Source organism: Cydia pomonella, chromosome 9, assembly GCF_033807575.1.
Source record: "Cydia pomonella isolate Wapato2018A chromosome 9, ilCydPomo1, whole genome shotgun sequence".
Classification (NCBI taxonomy): domain Eukaryota; kingdom Metazoa; phylum Arthropoda; class Insecta; order Lepidoptera; family Tortricidae; genus Cydia; species Cydia pomonella.
The window spans coordinates 6,597,938-6,622,122 of record NC_084711.1 but is presented as its reverse complement, the minus strand read 5'-3'; the positions used below and the strand labels follow the sequence as shown (position 1 = coordinate 6,622,122).

The following is a 24,185-nucleotide window of genomic DNA, read 5'->3' as shown; positions in this document are numbered from 1 at the left end:
AGGTTCATAAATAACGCCTTAACGAATAAAATGTTATTCGTGAAGTTTAAATAGTAAAAGCTAATAACGATAAATTGAACAGCTGTCGAAACCAAAAGTATTGTTTCACACCTTTCCACGTTTTAATATTCAATGAACATAAATCCAGCCCGCCCGATTGAGTAAATAAAAGTCGATGCAAGTAACACTGGCGTATTATTTAAGGTGTTTTATTTGACTGTAAGCTTTTATGCAAACTATTCGGTATTGGACTAGTTAGATATTTTTTCACGTTTTGTAGCCCGATGGATATTTGATCGCTTTGGCACATTCAAGCCGATCTAAATTATAGAAATGTGATACTTTACCGATAAAGTGCCAGTTACAACAATGACGAAGAACGCGGTATTAAATGGCGACTATCAGACCTCTATCTGTGGAGGGGCACGGTAGTGCTCCCGCCAAGACGATCCAAGCGAAGCGCAAGGGCACTAACTACCTTTTTTGAAGCGCTTCGTCATTTTATTGAACCTTCTTAACTTAGCAACTTTGAGAACAAATCAAATTATTTTACAAGCTTTTACTTAACTTGCAATGTAACTATGTATGTGTGGTGGGATGATAATTTCAGTATTCAGTCATTTATTGCCTTCATAGATACATAAGAATTCTGATCAGCTATGAACCCTGTAAGGACAATGCAACTTAAAACAAACTATTTATCTAATATAAGTACAAGAGCTGTTACGTCAAACACGTATACATGCACAGTCAACAATACTATTAGCTTAGAATCGGTCCAAATCCAAAACTCTCTGCGGCGAGTTTTATAGCACAGAGCGAGGAAGTGTTATCATAAACGTAAAATGTCTGTGAAAGTATAACGTCATACTCCTGTACATCATTTTTATATGCACGGTGCTAAGCGAATTGTTTTGCTGACTGTACCGACATCATAATCATAGTCATTTGCATATAGTGGGAATGTCTTCAGCCTTTTCTCTGTAACTCCCTGTGTATCTAACTCAGGAGCTATCATTTCGACAATATTCCCACACAAATTTCTCAAACAAGTATAAAAGCTGAATATTTACCGCCTGTGTCTCCATGTCGTACACCTTTATGGAGGCGTCGCCGTATCCGACGACCATGTTGGCGGAGTTTGCGGATATCCCCAGAGCGAGCGCCGGTGAACGTTCTGCACGTAAAGTAACCAGTTGATGGTTGCTGTCCAAACAATTTGTTTACTTTTGTACCATGTAGCTTTGCGCGTACGTTGTGACCCCGAAATACGGCATTCGTCGAAATTGCAATAAACGCTAAGTTACCTACGCCTACGTGGGAATGGTGCGGTGGTACTCGTACAATACAAAGCAGGAAAAACAGCCACATGTATAATGTCAAACAAGTCGTGTCAGCACATCTAACTCTACTATATTATAAAGGTCTTCAATACCTCGCATTAGTTTAAGATCTTATACGATTAGGACAGTGCGCCTTGGAATCAAGTGAAAGCTAAGCATAGGTATCTGCCCAGTGATACTCAGCAGATGATCCATATGAGGTCTGAGTTTCAGCGACTAATTAGGTAAGTCCTATATAAAATATTGTTTACCAACAAAATCTATCAACTAACGTGTAACAAAAGGAGCAGTGTACGATGATGGCCCTGGAGCTGCATGATATTGCATCTCTAGACAATCTAGACCCGGATTCGCTTTGATGCCGTAACTTTTTTCATCCTCTACCGCATCTGGTATCTAAAACAAAATTAATTTGGTATACACAGGTAACTCTTAATATAGACCTATAATATTTACTGTAAAACATTCGTCGAAGGCCATGGCGAAACCGTTCCATCTCATCACCTCAGGAATCGTTTGATTTGATAGAACATTTATTGAACGTATCTGATTTATACCTATGGCATGTATTTGTAGCCTACTTCAGCGTAAATTCTTACGAAAGGAATTTCGATGCGATAAATAGCTCCATCCACGCAGGCAGCATAGCAGACTCGTTCTTCCGTGTGACTGTATTCCAGGGCATATATGGGCTTTGGTGGAAATTGGATACTACGTAGAGTGTACAAGGCAGCTCCCGTGCGGCCATGGTGCATCTGTGCAAAAGAAAACAGCAGACACTAGACTCTACTCATTTAATAGTGTTGTGTTCCTGCCGGTGAGTAAGGTTTGTAGTTCTCAACGAGGGTGCGGAGTGTTAGGGTCGGCAAGGCGCATGTAGCTCATCTGGAGTTGCAAGCGTCCATAGGCTACGGAGGCTGCTTACCACCAGGCGGGCGTATGCTTGTTTGCCACCGACGTAGTATTAATAAAAGGGAAAATGTTACCAACAGAATCTGCAGCATCTGCTTTCAATTATAATGTGGCATAATTATATAGGTAACATCAGCAACAACATGCCAACAGCAGCTGAGCAGAAGCATGAGCCAACTATAAAAGGCACAGGTCATATTATGTCTACCTGTCCTTCTTTGACAAGATCAGAATTCTAGGAAAATAGCAATATTAGGACTAGATACGCCTCAGTTTTCAAATAAAACAAAGGACTCATTCGTGTCGTTTTGGTGGGGAGCATTAATTAGGTTCCAGTGTGTAGACTATAGAGGTTATTAAAACTATCCTTTTTCAAGACACTTTTTGCTTAGAATAATAGAAAAGTATATGTAGTTTCCCTCTTACCACTTAGGTTAGGTAGCAGTATCTATGTGTTCGACCTTAAGGTTTAAGGAAAACAGGAGCATTATAAGTATTTGCTTTCCAGTCTATCTACAACCCAATTTCTAAATATTAAACATTAACCGAAACCACGCTGAATTGCTCAATTTTACTTTGGTTACCAAATATCCCTACAAAGTTATGTCGTAATACTCGCAATTAATTGCTGCGGTACCGATCCACCGCAACAAATAACAAAAGGAACAGGTACATAAGGCAGGTAAGGAGGCTTAACAAAAATTAAGCTTTTCAATTTTTTCCCCGCAACGAGACACTTGTAATTTATTATTATCTCTTCTGAAATTAGAATATATGTACGGTTGCAGAGCGGGGGATTAGATCGTAGTTAAACGAAAAAAATATGTAGGTTGTAAAATATAACTAAACAAGACATTTTGTAATATCTGTTCCTACCTACTACATTTACATACATTATAATTTATGTTGTCATCTATTTGTAAGATTCACAAAAAAAGGCACGGAGTTTGTTGAAAATTTTGACAAATCCGTACAAATATTGTACACACCAGCTCTTATGAATCAACCTATAAAGCCTACACTAATACGGTTTGGCAACATGACGTTTTTACTGCTCACTACATTGGTACACAACATTGTTGTTCAAATGTCTTTCAAATAAACTTATTCATTGCATTGCATTGGAATTATGAAAAACAAATGGAATAAGCACTTTTTGAACACGTGCTCTACCTACCTACTGCTACTCTGCTTCTCTATTCTTTTATACTGAGGAAAGAGATGTAATGATTGCAATGCAATACAAATATTTGGGCGAATAACGCTAAGATAATCGCTTAAATAACCCTGGGCGTAGACATACAGAATTTTCATTCGGTTTCCGTACGAAAATGGTACGGAATTACAGGTACAAGCGAGACAGCACGTCCCGTTCACACCTGCCATTCCGTACGGAAACCGAATGAAAATTCCGTGCGTCTGCGGCAAGGGTCGTTATGGTCGATATTCAATTGAACGGTCTTGAGCAGGTAGATCCAAGATTCAATGGAAAGCACAATAAAGATACTCTATAATATAAACCATTATTCACCCTGCAACAGCAAGAGCATTCGATTGCTAAACTTAACTCATTACATTTTTCTTAAATTGCTATAGATACACAACAGTCATTTTGTTTGTATAGCAATGCAATTTCTAGTCTCCCCTACTTTTCTCTATTTACTATTCCACATCCACAACTCAATAAAGTCTAATCAATCAATATACCCTTTTTTCAGTCCTGTAGCTGCTTAACAATCGTGTTCACCAACCTGTATTAATCCAGACGAGTGACCAGCGATAATATGAGAACCATTAGGAGCATATTCCAATGCCGTAATATAACCCAAATCCGAATGATACCACCTATTGTACAATATTTTGTTCGCAGTTCCTTTCAGAAACGTTTCGTAGTTTTGTTTTACCCAATTTTTGTCATCCTGTTTTATTTGTCCTTCGTAAAATAAAGGATACCAAGCGTTACTTGGATGGTATTCTTGCTCATAGTATGTTTGAATTTGTTTGGCGTAAGTCTGAAGTATGGCATTTAGTTCGTCCATGTTGCCTACATCATTAGCGAGGCTTACTAGAGTTCAATTGATTAGAAATATAAAGATATTTACTGTAAACTAGGGGCAGCGCCGGCCCAAGCACTCGATCAGAGTACAGCGAGATTGAGTTATGGCGCCCTTGGTTAAACTTATTTACCTAAATTGCAGTAATAATTAAGGGAGTAGGAGTACCTTCGCAGCGCTTTGTACGTCTTTTTACAAAAAAGAGAAGACTATTTCGAATAATTCAAAAACGGCAGGACCGATCAGGTTCGCCAAAGTTTTCATTGGAAGTAGTTGTTAAGGTTTTGTTTTATGATATTTTTCATACTTTTCAGACTCATTGTTCAAAAGTTAGAGGGACACATATTTTTCCCTTCGTTTTAAAACACCTATCCAACGATACCCCACTCTTGTGCGTTTTTTTTTAATAAACGTATACATTTTTCCTAGTTTCTATTTTACTATGAGGCTGAAGCTTTCCTGCGGGCGCGTTCATGGGGGACCAAAACCTGAGCTTCAGGAGAGCTGAGCTTGGACAAGAACAAATGGCTGTGTTTAAAAAACAAGGCCCAAGACCAAGCTCTGCTTAGAGCTGATAACCCGGAGCGTCGGATTCGAGCTTCCGTTCGAGGCCAAAAGCAGGGATTGTGGGAGAAAAGCAAATTGCATTAATGGTCAAGTTGGAGTGACACCGAAGGCCGACCTCTACATAAGGCCGAAGGTACGAAGCATCCGATTGCAGGGCGCTTCCATGCAAGGCCGAAGACAGAAGTTACAGGAGAGCAAAGCTTGGAATTGAAATAACATGATTTCAGCTCTCATGCTGCTCGGTCTTTGGAAATGAAATGAAAAAAAATGAAAAGCAATGGCAAACCTATTCAAGGAAGCATATATATTATGCGGCACAATGAGGCAAATGCACAAACTACTAAGAAGATACTAATTATATTCGATAAATAGGTACTTACCCGAATGAGTCCTGTGGAATATCCTACGATTAAATATTCACCATCAGGTGAGTAGATCATACAAAAAACAAAACCAAGTTCCGATGAATAGTAGAACTGTAGCAATTTTTCATTAGGTGTCAGAAAAAAGAATCTTTCTTCGTTGTCCTGCAGCCAAGTTTCATCAGTTACTGAAGCTTTCTTGTTAGCAAAGGACGGGAAAGGACTTTTATAATCATCATCTATACTTTCAGCTAGATTGCATAGTACACGGTCCTTGAACTCGTTTATAAAAGTATTAATATCTGGAATACTTTTCGAGAAACTAAAATTAAAGCTGTAAGCGGACGGGCTAGACATTGACCTGCTTTCTTTGATTCAATTTAAATCTGTAAGCAGAACGTAGTGATTATATGCTCTTTGTCTGTAAGAGAAGAAAAAATATAAACAACGCAAACTATTCGCGCGTTTTATTCGGTTAATTGTCATTATTGACAACAAGATTTTTTTTCAGCATTATATTTTAGTAAAACTAAACAGAAGAGAGTGACAAACCGTGATTACAGGTTAGAAGCCTTAGAAAACAAACTGAAAAGTTTTATAAAATGCAAACATGTAAACCGTCTTGGTGTCTGCATCAAGTCTGAATTAAAAATATTATTTAAAAAAATCTAACATATATTGCATGGAATGGAACGTTACGACTTTGTTATGTTTATGTTGGCAAAACGTTTCTTTGATGATAGACAGAGATGATCTTATATAATCTGAAGGCGTATGAGCGAGCTAGCAATGTAGCTACCGGTCTGCCCCGATTGTAATCGAAACATTCACATTTGGACGCCATATTGTCATGTCAGAGTTTTGACGGTGGATGGTTAATGCTTGAGAAAATAATTTTCTAAAACAATTTGTTCTAATACGTGTTTTACAATTTAAGTGCGTCTTATTTCCTAAGGTAAGAATGTATTCTTCTATTTAATAACTGTGATGCGTTTAATTTTGTTGAAGCGCGGAATCGATAGAAATAATAAAGTCGGGTGTGGTATGTAGTTCACGCGATCCCCTTTTGTAATTGTTTATTTTGTTTTATCCCTTTGAATTTAGCCATGGATTGAATAAAACTTGCGGCAGGTGGAAGTGTTTGTAATGAAAATGTAAACTAAAATGGTGTATGTACTTAGTAGTCTTAGGAATCGATAGACGCAGCGTGTGTACTTAGCAGTTTTATTGCATTTTCAGACGCTGGGTGCAGGTAGCATCCTGTGAACCATGAGCTATCAGATTCCGACTTCACAAAGCCGCACAAGTAAGTGTTCTAATACCCCGTTAATAATGTAATATAAAACGATAGATATTTTCATTATCTGTATTCTATATCTTAGGTAGGTACGATATCTAGGTATGCTGGAGCTGTTGTGATTGTTATGGTGACTCACGTCAATGGTATTGACGGTTTGAACTTTCATAGTCTGCTTCAGTATATCTATGTGATAATCAAATATAAGTAAGTAAATCTTGTTTATTGCACCAACAATTATACATTTTACATACATGTAAAACTACAAATAAATTTTAAAGGAAAATAGAACCAGGTAACAACAGGCGGTCTTATCGCTAAAAAGCGATCTCTTCCAAATATACAATACAATACAAATACACTTTATGGCACACCTCAGTACAGAAACAGTACAAATAATACAACACATAAAAAAGAGGTAAACAACAGGCGGTCTTATCGCTAAAAAGCGATCTCTTCCAATCCGTTGTTAATTCATATACTTTGTTAAACTGTTAATGTGGTCAGAATGTAAAGAATGCTGTTCATATTGACATTATAATTAAGGGAATGCTTTAACCAATTAACATGTTTTATAACTGATGAAGTTTAGAAATTAAGCTAAGATTCATGCCAATATTACTTATAGACAATTTTGTGCTGAATGTATTTATTTATAACTTGAATTATCAACTTTTTTATTTTAGTGTCTCACAGCAACTATGGAGGATCTGACGTACCGATGGCTCCCAGCAAGGAGCAGCAAACCCTGCTGTGGCAGCAGAACTCCTACCTTGTGGATTCTGGTATCAACTCTGGAGCTGCCACTCAGGTAACTTATTATTGTAACATATATACTAGGGTGGCACAACTTTGTATGTACAAACTGACCCAAAAATAAAAATGTTGACCAGCATATTTTACGCTTACTTATAACTAATTGAAAAAAACGTAAATAAGTCAATAAAAAACATCTCTGCAAGAGGAAACTTCACTACACATTTTTTTTAAGCTTCTATTATGCAACTAGATTTCAAATAATATTATTAAATATTTTAGTTAATGATTGAAAGTAGATACACTATAATTTGTAAACAGAAATAGGTAAGGTGGGTATTATAATTCTATCTGTCACCATACTGAAGTTGTTTAAAAAATTCTGTAGAATAGGTGAAATAGGTATCTTATTTACATAACTGTAGGAATTGAGATGCGCAACCACACTATTGGGTCAAGCAAAAAAAAAATGTAATTTTGTATGGGCCTAAAAACCCTGTTGCCATGCATGATTTATGTATACATGCCAAATTGCAGCTTTCTATCACTATGAATCATGGAGCAAACCCGAGGACGGACGGACAGAAGAACATATCGAGACTATAAGGGTTTCTAGGTGACTATGAAACCATAAAAAAGCAAACATATTGAGTTTTTATGGTTGCAATTTGTCTTGCTGATTGTTGAAAGAAAAGTACAAATTGTAATAATGTAATGAAATGTTGTACAAAAACATGATTAGACAAAACATTAAGAATTTGTTTATTGCAGGTGCCATCTCTTACTGGCAAAGAAGATGATGAGATGGAAGGTGATCAGCTCATGTTCGACTTGGACCAAGGGTTTGCTCAGGGTTTTACCCAGGAGCAGGTTGAAGGTAAGACACACCTTACATAGTTATCACACATTATCGTGTGTATATAGCCAATATATCTCACTCTCACATTCTAATTCGCATCCAATGTAATGTTCGCCTTAACATCAATAATCATTATTCAAAACACAAACGCCGACAATTCCCTAAGTATTGTTGAGCTTAAAAATGATTACAATGGCTCAATAACTATGACAAAGCCAAATGTTCAAAAATACTGAACCAATTTTTACCACATGTAACACATTTGTGAAGATTTCCAAATATTACATTCCACTTGGCAAATTTTCATATTGTCCTAGCATTCTGCCACTATGCTTCAATATTTTTATTTCAAAAAAATATCCTTGCTAAGTCATAATAATTTACCAAATTGATAAAGATAAATTGAGAAGTTTTCTAATACAATTTTCATTGTTTCCATCAGACATGAACCAGCAGCTATCTCAGACCCGCTCTCAGCGTGTCCGAGCCGCCATGTTTCCGGAGACGCTGGAGGAGGGTATCGAGATCCCATCCACTCAGCTGGATCCTGCCCAGCCGACTGCTGTACAGCGTTTGTCGGAGCCTTCACAGATGCTGAAGCATGCTGTTGTCAACCTCATCAACTATCAGGATGATGCTGATTTGGCAACCAGGTAAACAACTTTCAGCACATTCAATACCTTGGAGGAGGGTAGTCAGCACTTGTTCAAGCCTTTGCAGATTGTGAACCTTGCTGTTGTCAACTTGATTGAATAACAGGATGACGCTAATTTGAGTAATTGACTACCAGGAAAACAAAATTATTATTTTTTGTCAAAAAGATAGCCATTGAGTTTCAGTAAAAAAAATATTTTTGGAAACAGAAAATTTTTCGAACCACTTCGAACTTGTAATTTCGAGATAAGTAAACTAGACTGCCACAAGCATATCTATTTTACTCTTTTTATTTAGCAACATTTAAAATATTAACAAGACTGAACAGTGAACATTATGAATTATGACTTTCAGAGCCATTCCTGAGTTGATCAAGCTCTTGAATGATGAAGATCAAGTTGTAGTATCTCAAGCTGCCATGATGGTCCACCAGCTCTCGAAGAAGGAAGCCTCCCGCCACGCCATCATGAACTCTCCTCAAATGGTGGCTGCCTTGGTCCGCGCCATATCCAACAGCAACGACCTTGAAACTACCAAGGGAGCCGTCGGGACCTTGCATAACTTGTCGCACCACCGTCAAGGCTTACTCGCCATCTTCAAGAGCGGTGGAATACCCGCTCTCGTGAAACTACTAAGCTCTCCTGTCGAATCCGTCTTGTTCTACGCCATCACCACCCTCCATAACTTACTCTTGCATCAAGATGGCTCTAAGATGGCCGTACGCCTGGCCGGCGGCCTTCAGAAGATGGTGGCGTTGCTACAGAGGAACAATGTCAAGTTCTTAGCGATTGTGACTGACTGCCTTCAGATCTTGGCCTATGGTAATCAGGAATCGAAGTTGATCATCCTCGCGTCTCAGGGACCGATCGAATTAGTGCGAATCATGCGCTCTTACGATTACGAAAAGTTGTTGTGGACTACTTCAAGAGTTCTTAAGGTAAATGTTCCCATTTTTTTGAAATTTGTTTTGAGTTTCCATATTTTCTTATTCAATGTCACTATTATATTTTCACCTATGATATACAATTAGAATTATCTACTTTAAAAGCGTGCTTCACAAAGCTGTGTCCACAAAATCTTACTCTCATGCTCTCCTGATGAAGTGCTGACTATGTACACTGCCAAAGACGTCAACTGACGTGCGCGACTACAGCCAAATATCAACATTCGTGCATTTCGATAAGGTTCACGATGACGCGCCGCGCACGATAGCCATGGCGTTCAAAGGGTTAAGGTGTTATACACATTATATTTTAAACACAGGTCCTTTCCGTGTGCTCGAGCAACAAGCCGGCCATCGTGGAAGCCGGCGGCATGCAGGCGCTCGCCATGCACCTCGGCAACCCGAGCGGCCGCCTCGTGCAGAACTGCCTCTGGACCTTGAGGAACTTGTCCGATGCAGCCACTAAGGTAAAACAAATATAATGCAGGAAATATTCTGTGAAAATTTTGTTATTGAACTATGATTAATGGCGAGTTTACATTCATTGGATTAATAATTTTAATGGTTCTAAAATGTCATTTTACCAGTTTCTTTTAACTTGCTGTGTTAGTTACTAGTCTTGTAAAAATACCAATACTTAGAAGCTAAATAACCACAATTTGAACTAAATCCCAATCAGGGTTCAAATTATTATATGTGTAACGTATAATAAATAAAATATGATCAGTGGCACTAACATAATCAAGCTAGTCTAATAAGAAATAAGAAGCAGTATAATAACAAAGAATATAATTGAATTATAACATAACTGTAATAATAATAAATCACCAACTGTAAAACGATTACCTACATTAACATTGCTAGTTTAAGCATAACAAACAACTTTAATATTGGTGATAGTTGACGTTTCCCCAGGTCGAGGGGCTGGAAAACCTGCTTTCCAGCCTGGTACAGGTGTTGGCCTCCACCGACGTCAACATCGTCACCTGCGCTGCTGGCATCCTGTCCAACTTGACGTGCAACAACCAACGCAATAAGGTAAGAGAAATGTACCATTTTCCATACTGCTTACTGATGATTCGGAAACTTATTGCAAAGGAGTAAGGTTCACCAATGGTCAGGGGGATTTTTTTTTCCATCACCGCTTTTGCCACCGGCGTCAAAATTGTCACCTGACCTGCCATTGTCTTAATGGACTTGTAAAAACCAACATAATAAGGTATGTACATACAGCAGACGATGTACCATCGTCCACACTATTAACTGACGACAATTTGGAAACCCACCAGCCTTTTGACCACCAAAGACATCAACTGACGCGCGCGGCTACATCCCAATATCAACATTCGTGCATTCCGACAAGGTTCACGACGCCGCGCCGCATAAGATAGGCGTGGTGTTCGAAGGATAACGAATGTTGTTGTTAATACGTGGTTAAGGCATAGGCAAGGGCGTTATTTTATTTACTTATCTTACAGATAAATTTGCTGCCATATGTACGTCTTGTAGATTGAGAAACATGATTTTATGGGCGCTTTAGTGCACACAACATTGCCGGCCAATACGCCAAAGTGCGACCGAGCCGTACGTCAGGCTAGAAAAGGGGGGATCGCCAGCAATCTGAAATGATCTGGACTCTGTACTTACTTAATCGTATGGCGATATAGTCACATAGGCAAAATTATACATATACAGTATTATTTATAAGGCAACATCCAAGTTTTGCAACCATTGCACACCATCGGGCGTCAAGTCTAATAGATCATACGGGCTACCCGAGTATGCGCGGAGTGGGCACCGCTGGATGATGTCCTCCATAGTCTACTCCTCGATGCCGCAGTCGCATAGCGCGGAGTCTCTCCAACCCCACTTATTCCGGAAGAAGCTGCATCGTCCGTGCGCGGTTTAAGCGACACCATAGTTTCCTAGGAAGGTCGGTCCCCTTGTTCATGATAGTCGGGTCGATATTCCCGGCCGGGCTGCTGTCAGCTTGCCTCATCCATTCTTGTTTCCAGAGTTGCTGTACATCGAAGGAATTTTGTGTGAATGTTGCAGCGGCTGCGTATGCCGGGCGACGGGACTTAAGTCTCGCCATATCCTGGTTCCACCACTAACATATATATTTCAAAAGTGCATCTCTGAAGGAATATTTCCGAAATGTCTTAAAAAATCCGTTGTAATCCCTGTCTATAAATCTGGAAGCAAAGTTCAAGTAACAAATTATAGACCGGTTTCTCTTTTGCCAGCGACATCAAAAATTCTGGAAAAAATTATTAATAATAGACTTGTGCAATATTTGGAGAAGCATGCTTTTTTGTCAAAGACGCAGTTTGGTTTTAGGTCCAAGTTATCAACTGCAGATGCTGTACACGAATTGACAGACTATTTAGTTCAGGAACTAGACAAGGGTAATAAGACAATTGGAATTTTTCTGGACCTCGCAAAAGCTTTTGACACCGTTTCTATTTCCATTTTACTGCACAAGCTTGAATCACTAGGTATTAGGGGCACACAGCACAAATTAATCGCGAGCTACCTAAACGGACGAACTCAATGCGTAAAAATAGATAACATCATCAGCTCAGATTTAGAAAACACATCTTACGGCTTGCCACAAGGGAGCGTTTTGGCCTCTACCCTATTTTTAATTTACATTAATGACCTATGCAATCTAAAGATAGATAGTGGCAAAATCATTTCCTACGCAGATGACACTGCGCTACTTTTTTCCGCAAAGTCAACAAACGAGGTTTACGAGTACGCACAACGAGGATTCAATGTTGTAACTAACTGGCTAAAACTTCATCTACTAACACTGAACTCTGACAAAACAAACTTTATAAGCTTTTCCATGCGGAAATCAGACCCAATGTCAAATAATCACACACTTTACGCACATAACTGTGAGGACGAAACAAATAAGCCCTGTACATGCCCATCTATAGCTATTACTGACAACATTAAGTATTTGGGAGTCATTATTGACGAAACTCTCTCTTTTAAAAATCACATTGAAGCATTGTGCAATAGAGTTCGAAAATTAATATTTGTATTTAAAAAACTTCGATCGATAGGTGATCAAACTTTAATCAAGCAAGTATACTTTTCACTGTGTCAATCGATACTAAGTTACTGTATTTCTTCCTGGGGTGGTACAGCTAAAACAACACTAATAAACCTAGAAAGAGCCCAGAGAGCTGTACTAAAGGTAGCTACTTACCGCCCATTCTTATACCCCACTGAACTCCTTTATAAAGCATGTGAAGTACTAACTGTTCGTCAACTATTTATATTAAGCACAACACTTAAGCAGCACACCAAAATTCCTTTCAACACTGCATATACTAACAAAAGGCGCAAAGATATTATATGTATACAAACCGTACAAAGAAAACACGTATTTTCTTCTAGATTTTTTGTCTTTTTGGGCCCTTATTTGTACAACAGGTTAAATTCAAAATTAGACTTATACCCACTTAGCTATGTTGGTTGTAAGAATATTCTACGACGCGCCCTTCAAAAAATGACATACGATGATACAGAGAACTTACTAATAGTCGTAAAATGATTTCTTACTGTACTTATATAGAATACTTAAATAAGTTATTTTGTTAAGGTTATCACCCTACCAGATTTTTATTGTGTACTATTTATAATTATAATTAAGTGAATAATTACAAATTAATTAATATGGTCCTATTCTGCCTGAAACACAGGAACTCCTAGTTCAGGCATTTGTAAACTTTTCCTTATCCTTAATCCTTAGTCTTTAAGTGCTAACACTGTACTTATACTGTTTTCAATAAAATTATTTGTATTAAAATTATTTGTATTATAGGCTCTGTACTGATGTACTAACTGTAATTGTAATGTTATTACTCCTCAGGTGACGGTGTGCCAAGCAGGCGGAGTGGACGCGCTGGTGCGCACCGTGGTGTCGGCGGGCGACCGCGAGGAGATCACGGAGCCCGCCGTGTGCGCGCTGCGCCACCTCACCTCGCGCCACGTCGAGAGCGAGATGGCGCAGAACGCCGTGCGCCTGCACTACGGCTTGCCGGTGAGTGTTGTACTACTGTAGAGCCGACAGGCGCACTGTCCGCACCGTGGTGTCGGCGGGCGACCGCGAGGAGATCACGGAGCCCGCCGTGTGCGCGCTGCGCCACCTCACCTCGCGCCACGTCGAGAGCGAGATGGCGCAGAACGCCGTGCGCCTGCACTACGGCTTGCCGGTGAGTGTTGTACTACTGTAGAGCCGACAGGCGCACTGTCCGCACCGTGGTGTCGGCGGGCGACCGCGAGGAGATCACGGAGCCCGCCGTGTGCGCGCTGCGCCACCTCACCTCGCGCCACGTCGAGAGCGAGATGGCGCAGAACGCCGTGCGCCTGCACTACGGCTTGCCGGTGAGTGTTGTACTACTGTAGAGCCGACAGGCGCACTGTCCGCACCGTGGTGTCGGCGGGCGACCGCGAGGAGATCACGGAGCCCGCCGTGTGCGCGCTGCGCCACCTCACCTCGCGCCACGTCGAGAGCGAGATGGCGCAGAACGCCGTGCGCCTGCACTACGGCTTGCCGGTGAGTGTTGTACTACTGTAGAGCCGACAGGCGCACTGTCCGCACCGTGGTGTCGGCGGGCGACCGCGAGGAGATCACGGAGCCCGCCGTGTGCGCGCTGCGCCACCTCACCTCGCGCCACGTCGAGAGCGAGATGGCGCAGAACGCCGTGCGCCTGCACTACGGCTTGCCGGTGAGTGTTGTACTACTGTAGAGCCGACAGGCGCACTGTCCGCACCGTGGTGTCGGCGGGCGACCGCGAGGAGATCACGGAGCCCGCCGTGTGCGCGCTGCGCCACCTCACCTCGCGCCACGTCGAGAGCGAGATGGCGCAGAACGCCGTGCGCCTGCACTACGGCTTGCCGGTGAGTGTTGTACTACTGTAGAGCCGACAGGCGCACTGTCCGCACCGTGGTGTCGGCGGGCGACCGCGAGGAGATCACGGAGCCCGCCGTGTGCGCGCTGCGCCACCTCACCTCGCGCCACGTCGAGAGCGAGATGGCGCAGAACGCCGTGCGCCTGCACTACGGCTTGCCGGTGAGTGTTGTACTACTGTAGAGCCGACAGGCGCACTGTCCGCACCGTGGTGTCGGCGGGCGACCGCGAGGAGATCACGGAGCCCGCCGTGTGCGCGCTGCGCCACCTCACCTCGCGCCACGTCGAGAGCGAGATGGCGCAGAACGCCGTGCGCCTGCACTACGGCTTGCCGGTGAGTGTTGTACTACTGTAGAGCCGACAGGCGCACTGTCCGCACCGTGGTGTCGGCGGGCGACCGCGAGGAGATCACGGAGCCCGCCGTGTGCGCGCTGCGCCACCTCACCTCGCGCCACGTCGAGAGCGAGATGGCGCAGAACGCCGTGCGCCTGCACTACGGCTTGCCGGTGAGTGTTGTACTACTGTAGAGCCGACAGGCGCACTGTCCGCACCGTGGTGTCGGCGGGCGACCGCGAGGAGATCACGGAGCCCGCCGTGTGCGCGCTGCGCCACCTCACCTCGCGCCACGTCGAGAGCGAGATGGCGCAGAACGCCGTGCGCCTGCACTACGGCTTGCCGGTGAGTGTTGTACTACTGTAGAGCCGACAGGCGCACTGTCCGCACCGTGGTGTCGGCGGGCGACCGCGAGGAGATCACGGAGCCCGCCGTGTGCGCGCTGCGCCACCTCACCTCGCGCCACGTCGAGAGCGAGATGGCGCAGAACGCCGTGCGCCTGCACTACGGCTTGCCGGTGAGTGTGGTGTTAGTGAGTTCATTATTGGAAGTACCGAATATTATGTATCTAATTATTCTGTCGTGTCGCCAGGTGATCGTGAAGCTGCTGTCGCCGCCGTCGCGCTGGCCGCTGGTGAAGGCGGTGGTGGGGCTGGTGCGCAACCTGGCGCTGTGCCCGGCTAACCACGCGCCGCTGCGCGAGCACGGCGCCGTGCACCATCTCGTGCGCCTGCTCATGCGCGCCTTCAACGACACGCAGCGGGTGAGAAGACTAGCTCTTCTATGATTCTAGCTACCAGAGAGCCATACAATGCCCTCTAATAACCTGCATGTTCTTAGCGTGCGTGTCGTGACAGAGGCGTCAGGCTCATGCACACTTGCAATTAAACGCGGCTACGTTCGGGGTCGATGAACTGCGCCGCATTAGCCAGTCTTTATGGATGTGCATCATAAGATTGTATAGAAAGATAAAAATCTTTTTAGTCTGACTTACGTGGCGTATGCTGGCTACCGAAGACCAAGATATAACAACCTGTTAAAAGCTCTAATGCTGTTCGAATGGTGATATTGGCGATAGATGTGGATCGTTTTCTCTTCCATTTGGGAAAATGTGCCTTCGAAGCATCTTTTGGTATCTGCTTACAAAATTTTCTCATTATGTTGTAGTCGTGTTTGTCATGTTCAAGCATGAATGTTCAGTATATGTGTGCAGCAGCGCACGTCGGTGCCGGGCGGCACGGGCGCGGGCGGCGCGTACGCGGACGGCGTGCGCATGGAGGAGATCGTGGAGGGCGCCGTGGGCGCGCTGCACATCCTGGCCCGCGAGGGGCTCAACCGCCAGCTCATCCGCCAGCAGAACGTCGTGCCCATCTTCGTGCAGCTGCTGTTCAACGAGATCGAGAACATACAGGTCAGTGGCCTGCTTCAATGCTACTAATCGTCTCATAAAACGGACATCCGTTTCTGGAAATACGGGAACGGGTAATGCCTACGCCCACGGAATTCGCATGGAGGAAATCGTGAGAGCGCTACTTGCTACGCTATTATCCTTTGGTGACAAGATCAGTCAAGAATTAGGTACAAACACATAATATCCGAGGATTCCCAGGTAAAGAATTCGACGAAAGGTAAAGAATTCTAATTTCAGCAAGCTTTATCTATTTACGATACCAGTCGAGTGCGTCTCCGCAAAATACAAGCAAAAACAATATTTAAACGCCGACGAAAAACCGACAGACGGCTTACCAAACTTTTGAGACTCGGTTACGAAACTTACGAACCTCCGAACGAGCATTCGTCTCGCCTAACGATTTGCGAGACAAATCGGTTATTCCGGCTACACAGTCCGACAACCAATCTGTTTAGAGAAATATAACATTTCTCGAACAATCATTTGTCGACCTCAACAGGTTCCAATTACGTTAGCGATATTTTTCACTAATGCGGTTATAAAGTGATGTTGTAATGGGCCGTTACAACCGTTCCAGCGCGTGGCGGCGGGCGTGCTGTGCGAGCTGGCGGCCGACAAGGAGGGCGCCGAGATGATCGAGGCGGAGGGGGCCACGGCGCCGCTCACTGAGCTGCTGCATTCTCGTAACGAAGGTACTTGTATTTTCTATTTCTATCCCTTTTATACACTGACCCGCGAGTCAGCTAGGCTATTAGTTTCCAATCTTTCTGATCGGCATGACGGTGCCCCAGGAAAATGTCACGCATCGCACCGTCGCACGCACCGTCGGTGAACTCTTTCTAAAATAGACTAGATACACATTTTAGAACATTAAAAAGTGCTAAATAAACATAAGTGCTGCGATATACGCGCATCACCTCCAAGAGCTGCTAGTGTATCAAATAAAATAATAATAATAATAGTTTGAAATCCCTTGAGCTAGGCAATTCATTCAATCAGTCTTAGTGAATGTTTATTATCTAACAAAATCGTCTTTGCCAAGGCAAAATAAGAGATTGGGATATAATATATATTTCTTAATAATAGATCTAAAACATTGATGTGTGTCCTGGGTTCATAATGCACGCTATGAAGAGAAAAAGTATAAAGAAGGAATCGAAATTTATCTCAAACATAAAGAGTATATCAATAATTTCTCCCAGATCATATCTTAATTTTATTATTCTAAGATTTCAGTTACAAAAATATTAAGTGATGAGTTTGTATAAAATCACCAGAAATTGTGTAGTATTGTTTATGACAGATACCTACATTCAAATCGTCGTTATGTTATGTTGGTCTAGGTTTCGAAATATCAAAACTACGAAAATTGTCTAAAATCTCCCTTTCCAGGAGTCGCAACCTACGCCGCCGCTGTCCTGTTCCGCATGTCCGAAGATAAGCCTCACGACTACAAAAAGAGACTTTCCATGGAGCTCACCAACTCGCTCTTCCGCGACGACCATCAGATGTGGCCCAACGATCTTGGAATGCAGCCCGATTTACAGGTAAGGACAGATATTATTAACTGTTGCGGAAAGACCAAATGAATAAAAGTAACTGAAGAAAAGCGCGTTCCTTACCATTACCGTTTTAGCGAGGTCTACATGTATTTTATATGGCGCTTAGACCTCTCAATACAGAAACGCCATCTAGTAAGCGCTCTCAGATTGAAAAGAGATTGCGTTAAGTCAAAGAGTTCATGGTTAAACTCTCATTCATGCAAGTGACGAGCTAATTATAAGACGAAGAGTTTGTCTTGCGCTTGCACTTGTCTTCGCTATTCGCCTATCATTATAAATAAGAAGTTCTCTATTATAACCAAAACCATTATAACCAGAGTAACCGGAACTCTATTTTCAACTCCTACGCTAACTCTGGTTATAATATTAGCTGAAAATCGTTGAGCATTAGACTTTGTTTGCCGCGACATCTATTGTCGAATAGCAGTACTGAGAGTTCCGCTACTCGATGCTAGATGTCGACTGCGAATATAATAAGCATTTTGGCACCAAAACTGATGTATGGAGTGAGCACTCTATTACTTCTTATTTTTCTATGGTAATGTTAAGGAGCGCGCCTTTTTAAGGAAACTACCAAACTTATTAATTCCTGCTTTAAATCAAGCTGATAATAGGTAGCACAATCATTTAATGTATTTACATTATGCATGTTGTTCCAATGATCATTCCGCCGGTATCTTCCATATTTCGTTTTTCACAAATTATGTTGATTCTGGAGATGTGTGACAGATGTTTTTTTGTGTAGCTAGTCACCCGGCTTTGTTCAGTATTGATTGTTACTTAAGTGTGAAAGACTGTTTTATAGATTGTGTGTTGATTTTTTTCCGTCCACAATTAGAAATGGCAATATTGTATCATTAATGTTTCATCCCTACGTTTACATTATCGATAAGCAAATTTACAATGACCCAGTCAGATCAAAAAGTAGTTGACTGATGAAGTAGTTGACTCAGTTGTTTTAATAAAGTGCCATTTAGACTTTATCACATTAATTATATCGTCAATGATAAACTTGCTCATCGAATGATCTCATTAATGTTTAGTTTCATCTAGTTTGGTAGTATTAGCCCTGTTTTATTTGATTTTGATGGACATTGCCCATTTATTAGGACATGCTCGGGCCAGAGCAGGGATATGAGGGGCTGTACGGTACCCGACCGTCCTTCCATCAGCAAGGTAAGTCCTAGACCTTGACCCAGCTTGTTTGTCCTCTAACGTGTAGATATTTGAAACTTATTACACATACTATAATCACTTAACAAAGACATGTTAAAAAGAGCTGTAGTCGACTTACGCAGTTATAGAAAATATCGTGGAGTGGTTTTAACAGCTAAACTTATTTCCTGCACGTTATTATGTTTTGTGGTAACTGTATTGTTAACGTTGGCTCTTGACAATCAGGTTACTGAGAAACAAAAGCAGGCGGCATCTTGTTAGGCTATTAAATTCGCTCCATTATAAATTCTCTGACTGTTACTGTATGTATTCTATAATTCTTTTGTCCATTATAACATGTATCTACATGTTATAATGGATTCTAAGATAACCAACCTAACACAACATACAGTATAAACATAGTAATTTTCTTCAATACTAATATCAGATATATGCTTTGTCCCTGGCTATTTTAAAACTACTTTAGCTCGGTTGTAATCCCATTGCTAGTAAATTATTTTTAACACGTCATCGATCATCATGATGAGTAAATACATGAGACTATTTCGACTAAAACTATATATATAAACCATCCATAAAGTTCTAAAAGAATACTGAACTTCAAGCTGAAATCGTGTTGACAAATCATCAGTTAGATTGTAATCTCACAGCACCATTTCTCCTTTCAATTCTTACAAAATATTATAAGCGGAATGCGCGATAATATGATCTTCTATTAAAAATAATGTCATGAACATGTTTATAGCACGAATTTGTTTTTGAGCATTATTTACAAGTATTGTCATGTATCTTTTAGAATATTATTTCCTCTCCTTCAAGTATCTACACCTTGTTATTCTTATTATAAGCACGCAAAGTTACCTACGTACTCGTATTGAGTATTTAAAGGATATTTATAAGCGGTGTTTAATTGTTTTTCTCTCTTCTTTACACGCAGCTTAATCCGGGACCTATTTATCACTAAACAGGTGAAGGGAATGTTACTTGTGTTTTTGTTTGGTGGTATATTTTTATGACTAACATTTATAAAACTCTCAATAACATGCTTGGTGTTTTCCTAAGATATAATTTGGCTTTATTTAGTATAAAATACTGACAAAGTTCGATTATGTGTGTTGTGCTTACTATTAAAAGAATCAGAAAACAAAAAGCTATTTGGTGTAAATATGCCGTTCCAACCGCAGACATACATCTCCATAAAAATTGTGTGGAACAAAAACATAAATTGTAACACTTAATCATTGCGGATTGTGTGTAGGTTTCAAGGTAAACACAGTTTTCGCTTTACAATATTCATAAGTAATAGAGCTTAAAAAGAACATAAAGCGGTATATGGATTTGTTTCTTTGTAAGTTTTGTATTTTTTTATCTGTTTGTTTTATTGTTTTATCCCAAAGATTAAAACGAAAGTTAAAAATTTTCACTCACCGGGCATTAACACATTCACTGCCAGACAAAAAACGGCGCACTACCCCAGAAACCGGTGGTCTATAGCTGCGTACAAAACAACCCGCCCAGCGGGTTTTCCGGCATCTGAACAAAGTTCACGAGCGCCCACCAGGTGGGCTCCCGGCAGTGAATGTGTTAAATACTGCTGACTCTTAACATAGTAATTGTAGAAGATGATTTTGCCTCATTTGAAGAAATATTTATTACATCGTAAAGCGTTCAACAAGTCAATAAAAACTTTTTAGTCTCTGGGAACAAACACTTCTCTTTTCACAGAGTAATAATGATGAATGTCATGTTCTAGGATACGATCAAATACCGATAGACTCGATGCAGGGCCTTGAGATCGGCAGTGGGTTCGGCATGGACATGGACTTGGGCGACGCGGAGGGCGCCGGCGCCGCCGCCGCCGAGCTGGCCTTCCCGGAGCCGCCGCACGACAACAACAACGTCGCGGCCTGGTACGACACAGACCTCTAAACCTACAGACCCATTTTACTAGTATAAGCACAAGAATACGTACAATTTTTTCTGTCGAAACACGAGAAACATCCATGGTTTTTCCTGGTATTTTTGTTTTTGTCGTATTTTTCGATCGGTAATCAGGAGATAATCTGCTTTCCACGCTGCGCTAAGCCAGTTCTTAGTCCAGGGTGGAGAAATAAAATTATACCAATGTGTCGATATATTTCCTTAAGAGCTAGATCTCGTAATCAAAATTTTAATTAAATTCCTGAATTAATGTAGGAGCATATCGAGGCTCTCTGGAACATGTGAGATTTCCAATTAATATGTATGATCGAGAAACCTGTGATACACAAAGCAGCTTTATGTCAATTCAGTGTTGCCAATATATGCATTGTCATATGGAATTCAAATTTATATTTGCATGACTCCATTTGAAAAGTATTAGAAGACTATAATGACAAACCGCCTATGAGTTTCAAAATTACTTTGGTGCTAAGTTGAAGAGCTTACTGGATTTATTATAATTATGTTTTATGCTAGTACAGCAGAATATTAAATCCATCGATATATTAAAATTTAAAATGATACCCGAAGGTAGCCCTGCGTTGTTGAATATCGGTCTATATCACGCGAAACGTGAGTTGATTCGGAAAATAGGGTAATTCATTTTGTAAGGTTTTGTAGCCTATAAATTATATAGCTAAATGTATTTATCGGTATTACATTTTCTAGCAATTTTTATTTCTTCCTAATCAATGTTTTTGAGATTTTGTTACACATTTTTTACTTTTTTTCTATTTGATTAAAAAGGATAAGACTGTCCTGTTATCGTATAAGGCGTGTATTGTTAAAGTAAATTTTAGTATTTGACTGCCATTTTTATTTCAATCAAAATGTTCTATTATAATTAAGGTTGATGCCATTGTGCTTCGTATGGTTGATACAGCATATTGATTTTGTTTAGAGTTTAGTATTTGATTTAATTAACGATAATGTGATTAATATTTCTCCGGACTATAGTTTTAAGCGAATAGTTTGATTTATCCATGGTTGATGTAGCAGTGAATATCTCTAACGGTTGTACGATGTAGATACAACTCGACGCCAAACTGGAAGGAAGGGTTTTCGCATTTAGACACTAGGTTACTAAAATAAAACAGCTTTAAGACTCCACCCTTGTTTTAACAATATCTTAACAATAGTGATTAAGGGTATAGTTGTGCCGTTCTCGAGAAAGTTCTCCATTTACTACGGAGAATGTTCTAGCACGAGAACATTCCCTATAAAAAACTGAGAACGTTTTCAAGAACGGCACAACTATTAAGGGTGACCATGAAATGTGTCAGGGATATTTTCTTTGCATTTGGTACTTATTTTCTCGACAGGCCCTATGATATACATAGACAATGCATTCTAACATAGACCTTGCACGTTCTGTACTTCAATTGTAGAAAATGCACTCAAAATTAACTTGAACCATAGCAGAATGTAATTTTTAGATCATAATCGTTAGAATAAGACTTAAAACCTAGAATAACGTAATCGCCCTCAACTAGGGGGCCCTTTTATGTATTTTTTTTATTGATAGTTATTTAATAGACTTTGCCAATGTTTTTATACGTTCGATTATGAAAACATTGCTGAAGTAAGTATGAGATTTTGTGTCCATTTGTGTATGGATAATAAATAAGTTTGAATATATAATATTTTTTGTTTTTGTTATTAATTTACCTTCAGTATGGCTAGCATATACATATCGTCGCGATCTCGCTACTTAATATTGTATCAAGTGGCCGACCTATACTCGCGCGAGTCACGGCAAGATGTGCTAGCCGTGCAGATATCTGCTACCTTTAGTACCCCTCTATTATCGAAATAAATAAAATTCTAAATGCTATTCCGCAGTAGTGAACATTGCCAATTTTTAAACGTATCAAGACCAAAGACTATGATGATAATAATGTTAACGGGTTATTTTCTATGTGAAATTCTCATAGTGAGCTATCATTATCAGTTTAGTTTGCGAATAACCCACATTTATTTATGTAGTAAAAATCCTGCTCAACAATAATTTTTTTATTGAATTGATGACCCTAGACGCGTACTGATTATTTAATTGACGAATCGTATGGTAGATGGCACTGTTCTTAGGTGTTTTAAAAATCTTGAATCAAGCTATCAAGATTTTTCTTGGAATCATGACCACAGACGCCTACACATTTTGTTTAGTTTATAAATAACCCGCTAGATGGCGTTGTTCGATGTAGGTAAAATCCTAAATCGCGCTATCAAGATTTTTCTTGCAGTGATGACCGCAGCCGCCTTACAAATTTTGTACAGTTAACAAGTGGCTCGCCAGATGGCGATGTTCTATGAAGTTAGTCCTGAATCAGAACCATAAACAATTTAGAGTTGTGCCCGCTCGGTCTTTAAAAAGAGCGCTCCGATCTCGGTCAATCGGTCAAACGAACTAGTTCGCTCTTTTAGGTCCTTTAGTTCCTTTAGTTCAGGAGCAAATCTTGAGATCTGAATGAGTATGACTAGGTTATATCTTGCTCTCGCTCGCAAATAAACTGAGCGAGAGCGTGAGAGAGCGAATTTCTTGACCTTGACTCATTCCGATCATTCGCTCCGACCGATTTGTTACTTGGTACTGAGGGCCTACCGCGAACCACGTTCGACGTGTTGCCTCTCTGTCGCACTTGTAAATTCGTACGTAAGTGTGACAGGGAGGCAACCCGTCGAACGTGGTTCGCGGTAGGCCCGCTGACATACCGACTACTGAACTAAAGGACCGAGACCGATTAAGAGCGCTTAAGATGAACTAGTTCCTTTCGGTCTGTGGTGGGATTTCATTCCTTTTAGTTCTTCGGTCCTGACCGACTCAAGCCTAATAAACATTACATTTACACGTCACGACCGTCACGTGTTTTCTTGTGCATAGTAGGTTCTGCCATCGTGTGGGGTCCATCGGAACAATAAACATCACATTTACGCCTCGCGCCAAAAATCTGACGGCTCCAGTGCTGCCTCCTACAGTTCATGCACGCTCCCTATTGGGACCGTGCGAAGTGCATGGTGGGGGTAAGTAAAGCGATCCCAGCGTATAAGG

The 24,185-nt window shown here is 41.1% G+C and overlaps 2 protein-coding genes across 2 annotated transcripts in view; one reads left to right on the top strand and one right to left on the bottom strand.

Moving 5' to 3' along the window:
- Positions 1–4,514, bottom strand: part of LOC133521229 (uncharacterized) — a 39,278-nt gene extending 34,764 nt beyond the window's left edge. The window contains exons 1-4 of the mRNA XM_061856074.1: positions 4,007–4,514; positions 1,943–2,098; positions 1,616–1,739; positions 1,074–1,177 (exon numbers count right to left, since the gene is read on the bottom strand). Of these exons, the coding sequence (XP_061712058.1) occupies positions 1,074–1,177; positions 1,616–1,739; positions 1,943–2,098; positions 4,007–4,294 (672 nt within the window). The 5' untranslated portion in view covers positions 4,295–4,514. The remainder of the gene's footprint in view (positions 1–1,073; positions 1,178–1,615; positions 1,740–1,942; positions 2,099–4,006) is intronic.
- A 1,532-nt stretch (positions 4,515–6,046) lies between these two features.
- On the top strand, positions 6,047–22,777 carry LOC133521230 (armadillo segment polarity protein). The gene is made up of 15 exons (XM_061856075.1): positions 6,047–6,193; positions 6,478–6,544; positions 7,222–7,346; positions 8,063–8,168; positions 8,593–8,803; positions 9,159–9,741; positions 10,068–10,214; positions 10,663–10,785; positions 13,634–13,804; positions 15,600–15,770; positions 16,221–16,418; positions 16,996–17,110; positions 17,811–17,965; positions 19,090–19,156; positions 20,910–22,777. Exons 2-15 carry the CDS (start codon positions 6,508–6,510, stop codon positions 21,083–21,085), a joined length of 2,385 nt encoding a protein of 794 aa, XP_061712059.1. The 5' UTR covers positions 6,047–6,193; positions 6,478–6,507; the 3' UTR covers positions 21,086–22,777.
- The last annotated feature ends 1,408 nt before the right edge of the window (positions 22,778–24,185 follow it).